We start from the raw sequence: 14,237 nt of genomic DNA, 5'->3' as shown, positions 1-14,237 counted from the left end.
ACCACCTCGACCAGTGTGTTATGGCGTGTTTCCGAGGCTTTATGCGACTGACCGAACGCTAAACTACATTACTGTGGCTAAAAAGGAAGGGAGATCTCGTCCTCGGGCTACTTCGAAACCAACCCCGGACGGCTGTCTTGTGGCTGGACACCCAGGATCGATTAATACACAAATTGGTTAATTGGGGTTTGCGGCTAAGTAAGTAGCACGTGGCCATCCGGAGCAACCATTGTCATACAACCACACACACACACACACACAGAGTGTATACTTTGGTCTCACTTAACATTCTACACCCCTCCCCGGGTGTCCCCACCCATGCATACTAACGGATAGAACAGCAGTGCGCTCCGGAGTTCCGCTATCGCGGTCGAGATGATGATTTGTGCGACCGGCACTGCTAGCAGCGCCGTATCGAGGGTGGTCGGAGGTAGCCGGATGGTGGCTGTGGCCGTGACTGTCCCACTGCCACCGTCGACCTCCTCCGAAGCCGGCGTCGTCAGGGCAGAATCGTGCTCCAGTGGGTCCTCCTCGAGCCGTTCCCTCTGCTTCTGCTGCTGCTGATGCTGCTCCTGGCGCTGCTGCATCTGGGCCTGCAGCTCGTCCTCCTGGTCGATCTCCTCCAGGATGCCGCTGTCCGCGGACGAGATGCTGGAGAACCGGCGACGCAAACATTTGCGCCCATTGCGCGTAAACTTGCCCAACCCGGGGCCTCTCTGGGAGTGGGGCACATTTTCCTGGTACTGTTGTTGCTGTTGTTGTTGCTGCTGTTGTTGCTGCTGTTGCTGGCGGATCACTTCCGTTGGTGTGGATGATCGGCGCTTGAGGTAGTCGACCGTACCGATCGTGTTGGTCAGTTTGAGCACGTACTTTTTCAACATTGTTTTTCTTTTCCGCTTCTTGTGTCTTAAAAGGCTTCGATTTTTGTTTTGCTGTTCACTCGAACGCTGTCAATAGTAATGCTTTAGTCTTAGTCAGCCGTAGCCTGTAAACAGCCAGTGGAAAGAACACTATTTCTTGATCACTGACTGGGCGGCGGCTACTGCGGCACACTTCGCCACATCGGCTTCCTGCTGGGCGGGCTGCTTCGGAAGCAGGAACTCGACGATGTGCTCAAAGAAGAATCCTCCACTCATTGTCACACTCTCACACACACACACACGGGGTACAGGACGACACTAGCACTTGTGTGGTAAATGATCCTTCAACACGGTTATGTTTTAAGCTTTCTTGATTCGATTTTTACAAAGTGAAGCGTGTTTTCTTGCGTCTTTTTGAAGAACTGAACACACCGAAAGGGCCTGTCGTACCGAGCGTGTTTGCCACTAAATCCGTGCACGATGCGCTCAAACAGTTGCGTTGAAAGTGTTTCCCTTTTTTTCACGTTTATTAAGACCGTGTCACAAAGAAAATAATTGTCAAATTGATCACAACTTTTAGTTTGCTTCTCTTTGGATGCTGCTGCTCTTTGCTTCGAATTGACTGCGAACTGTCGCCTCGTCTTCGAGAGATGCGCTGCTAACTGCTGCTGCTGCTGCTGCTGCTGCTTGCTGAACTTGATCCGCCGCACTAAACCGATCGCGGTCGATCGCTTGTCATTTTAATATGAGCTCAGGCTCGGCATCGGCTGCTTCTGTCGGCCCGCATGTTGGTGTGTTGGTGCGAGCGGCCGATCCATCGACCACGATAGGCACCATACAGCGACCGTAGCAGCAGCCCGCAGCAAGCTCTCGCGACAGATCGCGACGTAACGCCGCCGCCGCCGCCGTCGTTACTCCAGCGCCGCGCAATCCCTTCCTTCTCGGCTGCCCGATGACTTCGTGTCGTGTTTACACGTTCGCGCTGGAGCAGCAAGCCCAACGCTTTCGGTACAGGTGTGTGCTGGGGCGTTGTGCACACACACACACACACACATACACACAGGTATGCAAAATGCGTAAAAAGCAACCGCTTCGCGCAATGCGTACCGGCTGCCCCGCGGGCCCGGTCGCTTTGCGTCGTCGTGGCGCATTAGAATTTGGATGGCGCGCACATTTTAAGCTGTTTTTGTCAACGGTCGGGCTGGAACCGTGAAATGTCGTTCCCCAAAACGGCAAAAGTTTCATCTCTTCGTTCGTACGGGATTCGTCGGAGACGGTGGAAGACACACGCACACACACACACACACACACATGTGTTTGCCGGAGCGATTTACAATTTGCGAATGTAATTTGCGCGTTTGCTGAGACGATGATGCACATACTCGCCCTCGAAAAAAGTGGTTAGGGGACACGGGGAAGGCCTGTAGAAAGAAATGTCGCCTTGTTCGGTGTTGTACGCCTTCTCTTCTTCTGCTCACTCGACAACGTACAGAAATGATAGTACAACTTGAATGTAAGTAAAAATAACCTTCGGCAAATTTGTGTGTGACCGTTCCATTACCGGGCCAGGACGACTGTGGGGTACAGCTGTCGCCAAGGGGCACGTCTGTTACGGTCAATTCGCACATGTCAAAGTCACCTGCTTTTACAAAACCTCCAGCGGGGAGAGAGCTTTACAACAAAGCACAATCACCCTACGATGGAAGCTTTCTTTATCATTTTAACCAAAAAAGTGTTTAATAACTAATTGGTCATGTTTGAGGAAACATAAACGGTGCGTCCTTGAACTTGCCAGTTTGGAGTATTATATCGCTGTTCTGTAGTGTTAGAATTAGAAACGCTCATCCCCATTCATCAACCAACCAATCAACATCATCTCGTGGGAGCTTCCCCAACAAACAAATGTAATGCGTTATAGGGTGATGCTACCAGTGCAAAGTGCTGCCGTTTGCTCAACAATTTACCAACATTTTTGTCAGTTTTTCACTTTATGCTACTATTATCAACATTTTTTGTACTCTTGGCAATACTTTATCGGAGCATTTTATTGCGTTGGAATGCTGCCACAACACACACACAACCATTATGGCACGACCGTGAGGTGATAATGAAAATGTTTGTCCACTTTTGGTGTGCGACCATTTGTGCGCAGCTTTTATTGTGCCAAAATTGTGTTCCTATCGATTGATCTCCTGTCCTCTTCCCCACCCTCGTGTTCTTTGTTGTCTATGAGCGAGAATACACACACACACACACTACATGCTACTACCCGCAAGCATAAGCATGAATATAATCAAGCCCATAATTAGCGTGGATGGAAAAATCGATCAAATTGTTGCAAATAAATACACCAAACATCGTTCGCCAACGGGTTTGCAAAAGCAATTTCTTGGCGCACAGATGCCAGGACACTTTGGTGGTGCGCACAGCTGGATGTTATTCGCACGTGTCGAGGTAACGTGCAATCGCTGTGCTCTCCCCGTCGGTACAAATCGCGAGACACCAGGCAGCGCGAGTACCTTCCACCAAGTTTTTTTGTGTTTTTATTATATTGGTCGGGGAGCAGCGCGCAGTACCGGAACATCGATTCTGCCATTGCCAACGGGGGTAGGGCAAAACTCATTAACGGACACTCAAAAGCTCAAAGCATCGTTTAGGCATTTGAGACAAGCTAAGGCTTGTTAGCCGATGACATATTCCCTGCTGCTGCTGCTGCATCTGACGATCCCTTTTACACTGCCACTCATTACGCTAGATTAGACACCTTCCTGCGGTTCCATTAAATGGCAATATAATTCTAACACACACACAAACACACACATTGTATTGGGCTGCAGCGGTGCAAGTCATTTCCTCGCAACCAAACACAATGTCCACAACCAGCGAGTGATTTACGGTTCGAGCTTTGTAGCGCTCTAAACTAATTCGTTCTTAGCCGGCTAATAGACCGGAGCGAAAGGGACGGACTCAAGATGGAGATGGGCGGACGCGCTCCGGAAAGCAATTGGCAAGCATACATTGGAGCTTCGAGCGCGCGTGTCACATTTATTGGCACATGTTTCTGTTGCGGCCAAATCGTCAACCTTTCGCCCGCCACAACCACTACCAGCGGAGGGGCGTAAAGAAACAGCTAATCGTCTGGTGGGCTAAAAACTGTCAGAGGAATTTAGAACAAGATTCAACTTAAAAGCTGTAGCAGTTCCGGTTGCCGGTGTTGTTTACTGAAACCAGTACACGCCCGGATTGTTTACGCACCTCCCTCGTGAAACTAAAGCTAGTTATTAGCAGACTTTCGTTCTCTCGTTTTAAAAGCTATGCCGAAAGGGAACAAAACACTGTCCACTAATGCTCCACCAGCTTTGCATCGATCGTGAAATTGTGTGAAGAAAATGACACCGTTTTCGCCCCCGCTTTTGCTGGAAGCGTAGAAAGCAGATACAAAAATAATAAAACAAAATCTGCACAGAGAGCAAACAAACAAAGGGGCCAGACCAGAACATGGTCCAAAAATATGTCGCGAATCGTGTGGTTTCGCCGCCATAACGCCAACGCCACCTTTTGGGACCACAGCGTTCTCCACCCATCTATCCATCTGCCGCCTTTCCAGCGTTATGACTAATGGGCCACGCCACGCTGCTGCGAAGAACTGCGCAAAACCGAACGACAGCCGTTGTGAAAAAGTGTAATACATTAACTTGGTACTCGGTACTGGACAATTGCGTAGAGCACAATTTGGGATTCATGCCTTTATGTACAATGTATAAAGCCAACTTGAATGACATTGACGTAAAGCTGCTCTGTAGTTGCAGCTACAGATGTGTGAATGTGTTAACAAATTCTAATTATTACTTGTTACTTTTCCCAAAATTCTGGAATTTCCCGTTTTACTCACACACATACACACACATCCACCCTCGATCTTTATCTGCAATGAGGACATCCTGATTCTACCGGCACCGCACCACCGTACGGCGGAACACGTACGGGCAATTCCGACAGCAGGACGCGTTCGTGTTTCCGTACATCCCCAAGGTCAACCAAGCGTGCAAAGACGTGATCGTGTGATACCTTCTTGCCGCTGGGTGAGCTGCTAGCGGTAAACGCCACGGATGGACACACGGCGCGATAGGATCGCCGACGTGAAGAGTTCGTTTCAGAATCGGACGCTGGCGAGCCGGCGGGTCGTGCGGCTAGCTTTAACTGCACACTTGACTCCCGTGCTCAAGGATTCTGTGGCGCGGCTTTCGCACACACTTCCCGCCATATACTGACGTTCGCTCACGTTCGCTTCCTGTGGTTGGGAAGAGATGCCGCGAAACTCCAGACCGCCCGCTGGCGCTGGATGATCGAATGGCGCGTGTTTTGTATGCAGCACACGCCACTTGCAAGCTGATTGACCTCTCACACACACACACCTGCGTCATCGGAACAGGGGGGGGGGGGGAGTTTGCTGAAGAACAACCGTAGAACACGGCAGTCGTTTGGGCAATGCACGTACGCCAAAAAGTGATTGAAATTCTGGAGATATAAAATATACAACTACATCAGAAGGACGCGCGGGAGATGGGTAAATATGGACAGCAAGAGATAATTGATGATGTTCACCGGTAGGCTAATTACAAGATTTTAAAGATAATTTGTACATTGCATCGCTGTAAACATCGTTTTTTTGTACAATACAGTAAAATATCCCGCCAGAACGTCACTTTTGCACTTGCGCCTCGAATGAAACAGAATGATCGTTTGCCATCGGCGAGAATCGCTGCCACGTTGAAATGCAGTTGATATTTATGTGTTTATTTAAATTGCAAACAATAAACCTATGCAAATCTACTTCGTGTTACTAAGGCCCGACGACTTGTCCGTGATTACAGCGCTTGAAGAATTTGTCTATTTCCGTACATCTTGCCGATTCGCAACGCTGTTTGATGCTCAGTTTGTGTTAAGGTTTTGTATTGTATTAGAATGTGTTTAAGATTGCTCTTCCTATAACACGCGTCTACCACATTAGAAAGCTTGATCGAGAGTGTAGTAATTGACGATTGCGTTCACTTTGCCAGAACTTCCTTCTTAGCGAGCGTGACTGGCTTGCACATCGGCCAGATGCACCTGGTTCTTCGAAAAAAGCCTTGAAATGCCTTTTTCTTCTTACTGCTCCCATAAAACTACCGCTCATGCGATGAACACCCAGCGAACTGGTCTACACCATCAAGCAAGAAATGAAAGCCTCGACTGTATCAGCTCCTTTCACCGTGCAAGATGAACGATCAAGCCGTAACTGATGATATACTAACTGAAGTTCTACCAGCAGCCACTCACTGGCGTCATGGCGCCCGTTGTACAAGGAAGGAAGTGACTACTTTGCGATAATAATCCTCCCGCTGTCGCCAACAGCCAGCCGTGCCCGGCCTCATCATCATCGGCGTAACTTCCGTAATATTGATCATCATTGTTCGCTGGCTGTGCTCCCCGCACATTTAGGATGTTCAGTGCAATCTTCCGCGATGCCAGGGACGGTGGTGGTACTGAGCACCGAGCGAGTATTTATTCACCGCCACTGGCAAAATGTCACTTTCGTTTAACACGCCAGTGCGGGTGTGCGCTACGAGTTGCGCACCAGTAATTGTGAAGTCTACTAAGCGTAGTCAGCGAAGCCGCAGGATGAATGCAAAGTGTCCAATTTTATTGTTCATTTTTTTCTGATTTTGCTCAACCTTCTGACGTGCGTTTGGGGAGTGCGGTGTGTGGAAGTATGCAAATGCACAGCTACACGTTTGTAGCTGTATTCAACGGAGTTCAGTGAAATAACCGTTGATATTCTAAACACCATTCTACCGAGATACCTCGCGCCAAGTCTCCGAGTCGCTGCTGCAGTGTGAGAAAAAAGAGAGAGATAGAGAGTTGCAGCAGCAGTCACTGCACTGCATGGGTTTTGCGCATCTCCATAAATCGAATATGTATACCCGCACGTACACAGCCCTAACGAAACGGGGACCCTCGCAGGAGGTTACCGGTAGAGATTCCTCAAAATGAGGTAATTTGTATGCCCGGATGAGCGCCGACTGCCATTACTCTATGACGTCATTGGCACGAAGGTGCTTCCTACCAAATGAAGGCACAAAAAGGGTTATTCATTCATTACCCAGCCCTGGTTGCCAATAACGCTCAATGCAACGGTCAACATCCGACGGAGGGCTACTGTGACTCGTAAAGGATGTTTTACGCCTGCAGCCTAACCGAATAAGCTGACGGGCGAATGGGGGAGTTGTCTGAATATGGAATTTGGTTGTTGTAATTTGATTGTTGTGCTTTTTTATGAATTAATTAATTAATTGACTGATTGAAATATGGCTCTACCTTAACGTTCGCGTTGTTAATAAAACCATTTTTCAATCAATAGAATCTACCTACTCTACAAGCAATCTAACGCTAATCACGGTGACCGTAATCTAAAAGAAACATCCATATCATAGAGTAGGAAAAAAGAGATTAACCTTAAGCATCGATTGCGCAACTGCTGAATCATTCCACCTCAAAAAGACTGTCTATTGAAATCGTCTCCAGCACAAATCTCACCCTAAACATAAACTGGTTCCGTGAGGGTTGCAAGGAAATTTATGTAAATCATCAAAACCGGTCGAAACCGACTTTGACTGCATTATTTTCAGCATCTCCTAAAGTTCAATGTCGATTATTGAAGAAGCTCGATCGTTCGCAATCTGTGTTTGGCGACAGTCGGTCTACTATTACGGCAATAGACGAACTGGTACCATGTCACGTGAATCTGCCACACGCTGACTAATCTAACCTTGCCGTACGCGGAGCATGCCCATTTCCTAGATTCGCTAGTAGTTTCTGACCTTCTGAAAAACGTGTATAAATAAAACATAACACCCCAACATGACACCGCAAAAATCCTGTTTTCAGTTCAGTTGAGCCACAGGCACGCTCTTTCATTTACATTTTATGTAGGACGGTATTTAAAAGATCCCATTTTATATGTTGAAAGAACTACTGTATTGTTTTGTTCAGCCAATGGGATGATGACACGAGAAAGAGAAAGTAATAGCAAATTGTTTGCCGTGCATCGAACGATAACAGTGATGCAAACACTGCTATAGGATTCGTAGATCGCTTCAAGCACAAAGCAAAGTATTTTGTTACGCGGTAACATAAATTTCAATATCTCTTTGAAGGTTGTGGAGATATTTTTCTCAATCAGTAACTAATGTGGAATACCACATCAAAGTGTCTGTTTGCAGAACTAATACGAGCTTTGGGCGAGCTGTACTCCAATCTAATAATTATCATGTAGATCAACACAATCATAAATGGTTTTTCCTTTTCCTGTGTCAATACAACAAAGATTACTAACACAGATTTTTTTGGTATTGTTAACAGGATAATAAATGTGTTGAAATTTCCTCGACACTACTTGATCGAAGTATCTGCAAGTTACCGTGTTTCTTTTCAATTATTATAACAATCAATAAGTGATCAATATTCAGGCCTATTCTTTTTCTAGCCAGCAAGCTGAAATTTCAGCCGATCAGTGTAACAATAAACATCATCCGGCTTGTATCCATTTGACTATTACAATCCGCCATGTTGGTTTTCAGCATTTGTATACAAAGATACATTTTAAAATACTTTTCTTTTCTTTCTGTTGTGTTTGAAATCCGTTACAGTACTTAAGTACGTTTTAAAATAACGATTCAAACATTTTTGAGCCTTTCTTGACCTGATCGAGCCATACTTCAGCCATTGATGTATGCTTCAACATACAAATTCAATCCTTCATGGACTGAACCTGATCGAGCCTGCGACGATTCGGTGTTTTTTGTACATATTTTTCAGGCTGAAGTAATCTAAGCTAAAATTTTGAGGCTAGTTTTGCGTATGGTTTAGTCTGGAGTGTTGACATGATTTCAGCCGCCAACTGTCAAATTCCATATAAAACAGCTGGCTGGTATCGTAAAAGCCCTCATTAACTTATTTTACATCCATTGCTCTTAACAAATGCCCTCAATATATATAAGCCACTGTTGGCTGAAGAAGTTTATGATACTAGCTCTACTAAGCGATTAAATATTGAGCTTCCATGGATGCGCAATTTGTTTAGCGTTCAACTTTTATCTAACGAGCAATGCCCTTTGTCCATGTTTAATAATATCCATGTTAAATAGTAAACACTGCCTTTCATTTATGTTTGAGAACAACTTTAAGCCTAGCATCTAATTGGTTGACTTTCACGTGAGCTCCAGTGTAGGAAAGCCATTTTGATTAATTAGCAGCTCTGCCTATTTCATGTGGAACTTCCTGATAGACGGGATATGTTAATTCGTGAATTTTACCACCATACCATAAGGTTGATTTTGGGGAAGACAATCCTCGTCTAATTTTGGATGTTTGCAATTTGCTATAGAACTATGTAATTTACTTTCTTGATTTTGGAGACGCAGTAGCGATATATGCTGACTTTATACCGATTGTTTAAACTTTAAACCATTAATTGAATTACGTCTGGCCGTATTCTGAACCAATAGCATGTACCATCTCTAGCACTTATAAAATGTTATTTTAACTACATCAATTGAGTGTATGAGTTGTAATGTCTGAACTATCATAAACATTTACCAATGGATTAACAAACGTTCCAGGGCCTCCATTAAAAATTTTTCAATGATACAACACTATTCAGGTTTTAACCACAACTAACTGAATAGACTCAACCATTGAGAGTTTATTCCGATATAAATTTGAGCTCGCTCCGAACTGTTTAACTGAGATTCGCTGATTATATTATGCGACAGGCTCTTAATTAAACTGCCTTTTGTATCATACTTTTGTTTGCTTATTTGCATTGGTTTAATGGCACAATATTTAAAGTTTCGTTTCATTGCACAATACTAGCCCGGCATTGTTGAGACTCGTTGCTGATTTGTGTAAATGTGTGTAAGTGCAGAATTTTTCGTTTGTATTTTCGTACTATTTGATTGTGTCAACAATCATCATCTACTTGGGTTGCTGAAATCGTTCAGGATTTAATTGGTTGCATAGATTCTCTCATGATAGGTCAACGAAAACGGACAAGAAGTACATTTTCTAACCGATACAACACTTAGTTGTAGTGCTATATATATGATAATCTTCTTCTACAGTTTTTATATCAAATTAAAGTATTAATAAGTGAGATAATTGAAATACACTTAAACTAGAACTGTTTTCTTCTCTATAGATATGTTTTAAACCTTGTCTAAAAGTCATTACAGTCGTTTTTGGTCACATAGACTGGCCTACATTATTTGGCATCTATCTAACTCAACCGTAATCTATTAAAACCCCGCTCTTACCGTTCGGTGGTAGGTTCGGCACAGATCAATGGCTGTTTCAGTTCAATGATTTGTCCATTTTTCTCCTTCAACTGATCACCATTTTCCATGTAATACTGAACAAGCTCGGAAAGGGTGGCAAACTTTTCACCTAAAACGAAAAAACGTGTATCATTTGATTAGGGGTTTTTTTTTTTATTCCTGAAGTTGTTCCACCGACCGAGGGTGCTTGCACTGCCGCAAGTCGTACTTACCACCGTAGAGATCGAAAAAATCACCATTGTTCTGGATCTTTATGTGGGTCACCTCTTGACCGCGCCGCACCGACAGTGTGAATGCTCCCGGGCTGGAGGAGGAATAGCGCGCAAGAAACGAACCGTCGAAGCCCCGCTCCAGAAGCATTGTTTCCGCCTCCACACCGGACACGGACCGATGAAACCATCTGCAAGTAAGCGAGGAAAATGCCAAAAATGAACATTAAAGAGTGTCTTAGACGTTTTGATAAAATTAGAAAAAGAAAGAAATACACATTTTGGTTATTAATGTATATATTCATTTATTCCCTCAAAAGCTCCTCTTCGGGAATCTCTTTCTCTTAGGGAATTATGCGTTGTTTCACTGCTAGATAGGTTCATTTACAAACACAAATGAAAACGCTTCCATCGTCGCTTTTGGTGCATAACAATGGAAGAACTCAAAAGAATGTTCTAGCCTGCAATTAATGAGCCGTTTATTCACCACACCCAGTGCTCAACGAAACAAAGGAGTGTGGTTGCCGTATGCACCTTAGTTCCCAAAATGCTTCTAATAAGTTTGAAATGTGATTGAAGTATAGTAAGACACACAGTTTAGCATCCAACCCCATCATCGCAACGGAACGGAACGGAATATAGAGCTACACACCCCATCCATCCCCGCCATCGCCAACCAAATCAGCTGAATGGGCCACGTGCCAACGATTTGAACGGCGGTTCGCTTTCCGCCGCATCGACAATTACCGCGCCGTATAATGAGCGCTGCCGGGGCGTGCGATGATGAGCTTTGCAGGTGATCAATCCATCCGCATCGTGCAATAGAATGCAATTTTGAACGCTCGCCAAACATGTTGACCCAACATGCTCGGAAAGGCCACCCCGGCGAAAGCCTCCCCCAAATCTCTGGCTCATCTTTCGCCGGTTCGTCCAATCGCTGTCGCAAAGGCGGAAAGGTCAATCATCGGATATCGCGTGATTCATTCGCATCGACACCCTGTTGCACACGTGGCTCCTCCATGTCGCTCTCTCTCTCTCTCTCTCTCTCTCTCTCTCTCTCTCTCTCTCTCTCTCTCGGTCTCTCTGTCAGTGCTTAATTTAGGTTAGCACAGCTGCTAATGCACATTGCAGAACCTCTCTTTGTCAGTTCGTCCATCTCGGGAGATAACCGCGAGTTTCATCGAGTACTGCGGATGTTGGTTGGCAATCGAGCGACGGGCCAGAGGTAGGTACACACAATCATCCGAAAGGCGACGGTACGTCTGTGAGGCCTTCTCGTTACTTTCTGCCATCACTAACACAGCTAATGTAATCGCTTTTTTATAGCTTTAAATAAATTGAACAAGACAGTGCCCTAAAAGTGTACATTCCCAACCATGATTGTGTAGCCATTCCAGCACTAATAACGAAAGCAAAAAAATATATTACAACCATTGCCTGAGCTGTGGTAGTTTGCCTTCCCGGCGGTTGGGATTTACGATCATTATTGCCGTGCAATTGTTGTCGCTTTTGTACCGCGCGGCTATCGACCGCGGCTGCCCGCGTGTTCCGCGTGGCGGAAAGAAACGGATCGAGCGCCCATTCTTTTACACCTCACCTTCAAAACACCTGTCCCCCATAGAGCATCGTTGAGTGTGAATTATACGGATTATTCTCCACTTGCTCAACGGCAGAAACAAGCCGCAGCATTGTTTGTGTGAGTCTCCGGTTTGTTTGCGCTTTACGTTTGCGCCAGTGCTGCGATGACATAATTAAGCAGCACCAGAGACACCGAGGGCGTATGGTCGGTCCCTAGACCGAGAGTACACGATAGAGGCTGTGGCACCTTCTTCAGCACCTTCTTCGCTCGGTATGCGTGAGCGAGGTAAGGGAAGAACACCCCGTCCCTCCATACGGCTCAGCCTCGGCAACAGCGCAAGAGCAATGTGGTTTTGCGCGTCCATGCGCGCGCGACCGCGCAAAAAGGTAGTGTGAGAGCGTTCAGAGACGTACTGTCGCCGTGCGGATGACTGTGCGTTCTGCGCGGGCAGCAAGGGTGCTACCACATTACATTGCCTGCTTGCGGTACTTAACTAACACATGCGAGGACGTGCTTGTCTTATCATCGAGCGCATCATTAAATGTCTAAACGAGGTTGAACACTCGTTCACACGTTTTTGAACGACGCTTAACTTGGAGTGTGTTTCTTTTATAGCTAGAACATAGTTCCCTGTTCAATATTTTAATACTTTTTACGAGCGGAATAAGAAAATAATTTTTGAAGAATCACAGCAATTTTGAATCAATTCTCCAAAAAATCAATCACATTTTTCGATCTCAAAATGATCAAGTTATTGTAGCCTGCTGCCATTACATACATAAACAGCTTCAAATTCATATCCCACAGCGCCGCCGTACCCCGCCGCGCCCCGTACAACCGAAGCATAACAGCCGAAAGAAACTTCTCCTATCAAAAGATCACGGTATTTATGAGCATTACGCACATTAAGCGCGATTAAGTCATTAAATTTTATTTCGCTCCATCGTACTGTTCCCAAACCGAGTTCCCGGGGACTGCAACCATAACACACCGCCGCGTATGGCACCGCTCCGGAACGATGCGTTGAGAAAGAGAGAGAGAGAGAGAGGGAAGAGAAAAGGACGAATATTCTTAATTTTCAAGCCGTCCGCCTCTGACTAGACGCAACAGTGTGTCACAGTAGGCTGAACCGTTTAATTATTCATCGCCGCCGTCGCCCCACCACCTTTGCTGCTGCTCCTACATCTCCCTTAAGGTCCGTCTGTTGCTGGCTGGCTGGTGGTACCACCCCGTGTACCACCTCTCCGTTCCGCGAAAGGTGGAATGTCTTCCACCCGTCGGCGCGTGGATCGGAATACAATGTATGGGAAAATTATACACATTATCATCATAAATTGTGCCATTGTGAACTCACGAAAGGAAGAAAACGGGGACTCCTTCGCTTCGCTACAACGGTTTTCCTCTCTCACGATGAAAGGGGGGAAAGGGGGTGGTGCTCATCAGCGGATTTTAAAGGGATTTATTTTCAGGGGGAGGACGGAAGGAACTGAGGGGGTAAAGTGTCAAGAGTGCGAACGAATTTGACAAGCTTTCTTAAGCAAAGCCGTTAACCCATGGAGAGCAAAAAATGTTTCAGTCAAAGGAGAGAAAATGAAAGAGGCTGAACCATGTTTATGCGAATCTTTAATGTCTACGCAACAGTAGAAAATTGTAAAAAAGTTATCAGCAAATTAATGTTGTTACCCCTTTCGTATACATTTTCCACATTGAATCATTGGTATTAATTAATTAATTATTTTTAACACGATAGAAAAAAACTGATGATTTAGTTTAATTTATAACCCCCTACCGTGTAAACAATATTTTACTATTAATGAATGTAAAAGCCTTATTTGTTCTACATATTCTTTCACGCCCTCAAATTAATCGATAAACGATGTCAATGTTTATAATGCTTTCCTTGAGAAACAACAGCAAAAAGTTGACACATTCCGTGACATGTGCATCCAAGGGTTGTGTAGACTATGCCACAGGCTGTATAGACACGGCTCACACACTCGCACAGCAAGTGGCCCCCCGTTGGACGTCGCGCTTTGGGGTCGAGAAACAAGGGCAGGAGATTCCCTGCCCCGGCGCCCATTGACGACGCTGGAAACAGCTGGCCAGTAACGTGCAACAACCCGGCCATTTAATGCACTTTATGACCCGTTTTCATTCAATTGACCCCTATGGCCAGTTTTATCCCCGACGATGACGACGACGACGACGACGACGT

The 14,237-nt window shown here is 45.5% G+C and overlaps 1 protein-coding gene across 3 annotated transcripts in view; it reads right to left on the bottom strand.

Moving 5' to 3' along the window:
• LOC121590082 (tyrosine-protein phosphatase corkscrew) overlaps nt 1–14,237 on the bottom strand; it is a 35,522-nt gene that overhangs the window by 19,119 nt on the left and 2,166 nt on the right. Inside the window, exons 2-3 of one of the 3 annotated variants that reach the window (XM_041909466.1) lie at nt 10,447–10,634; nt 10,214–10,343 (exon numbers count right to left, since the gene is read on the bottom strand). In XM_041909466.1, the coding sequence (XP_041765400.1) occupies nt 10,214–10,343; nt 10,447–10,634 (318 nt within the window). Of the gene's footprint in view, nt 1–330; nt 1,616–10,213; nt 10,344–10,446; nt 10,635–14,237 lie in introns of those variants that run through there. The other 2 variants (XM_041909463.1, XM_041909465.1) reach the window with 2 other exon arrangements.

Source organism: Anopheles merus, chromosome 2R (assembly GCF_017562075.2).
Source record: "Anopheles merus strain MAF chromosome 2R, AmerM5.1, whole genome shotgun sequence".
Classification (NCBI taxonomy): Eukaryota; Metazoa; Arthropoda; class Insecta; order Diptera; family Culicidae; genus Anopheles; species Anopheles merus.
Note: the sequence above shows the minus strand (reverse complement) of the source record. Positions and strands in the feature narration are given on the sequence as shown.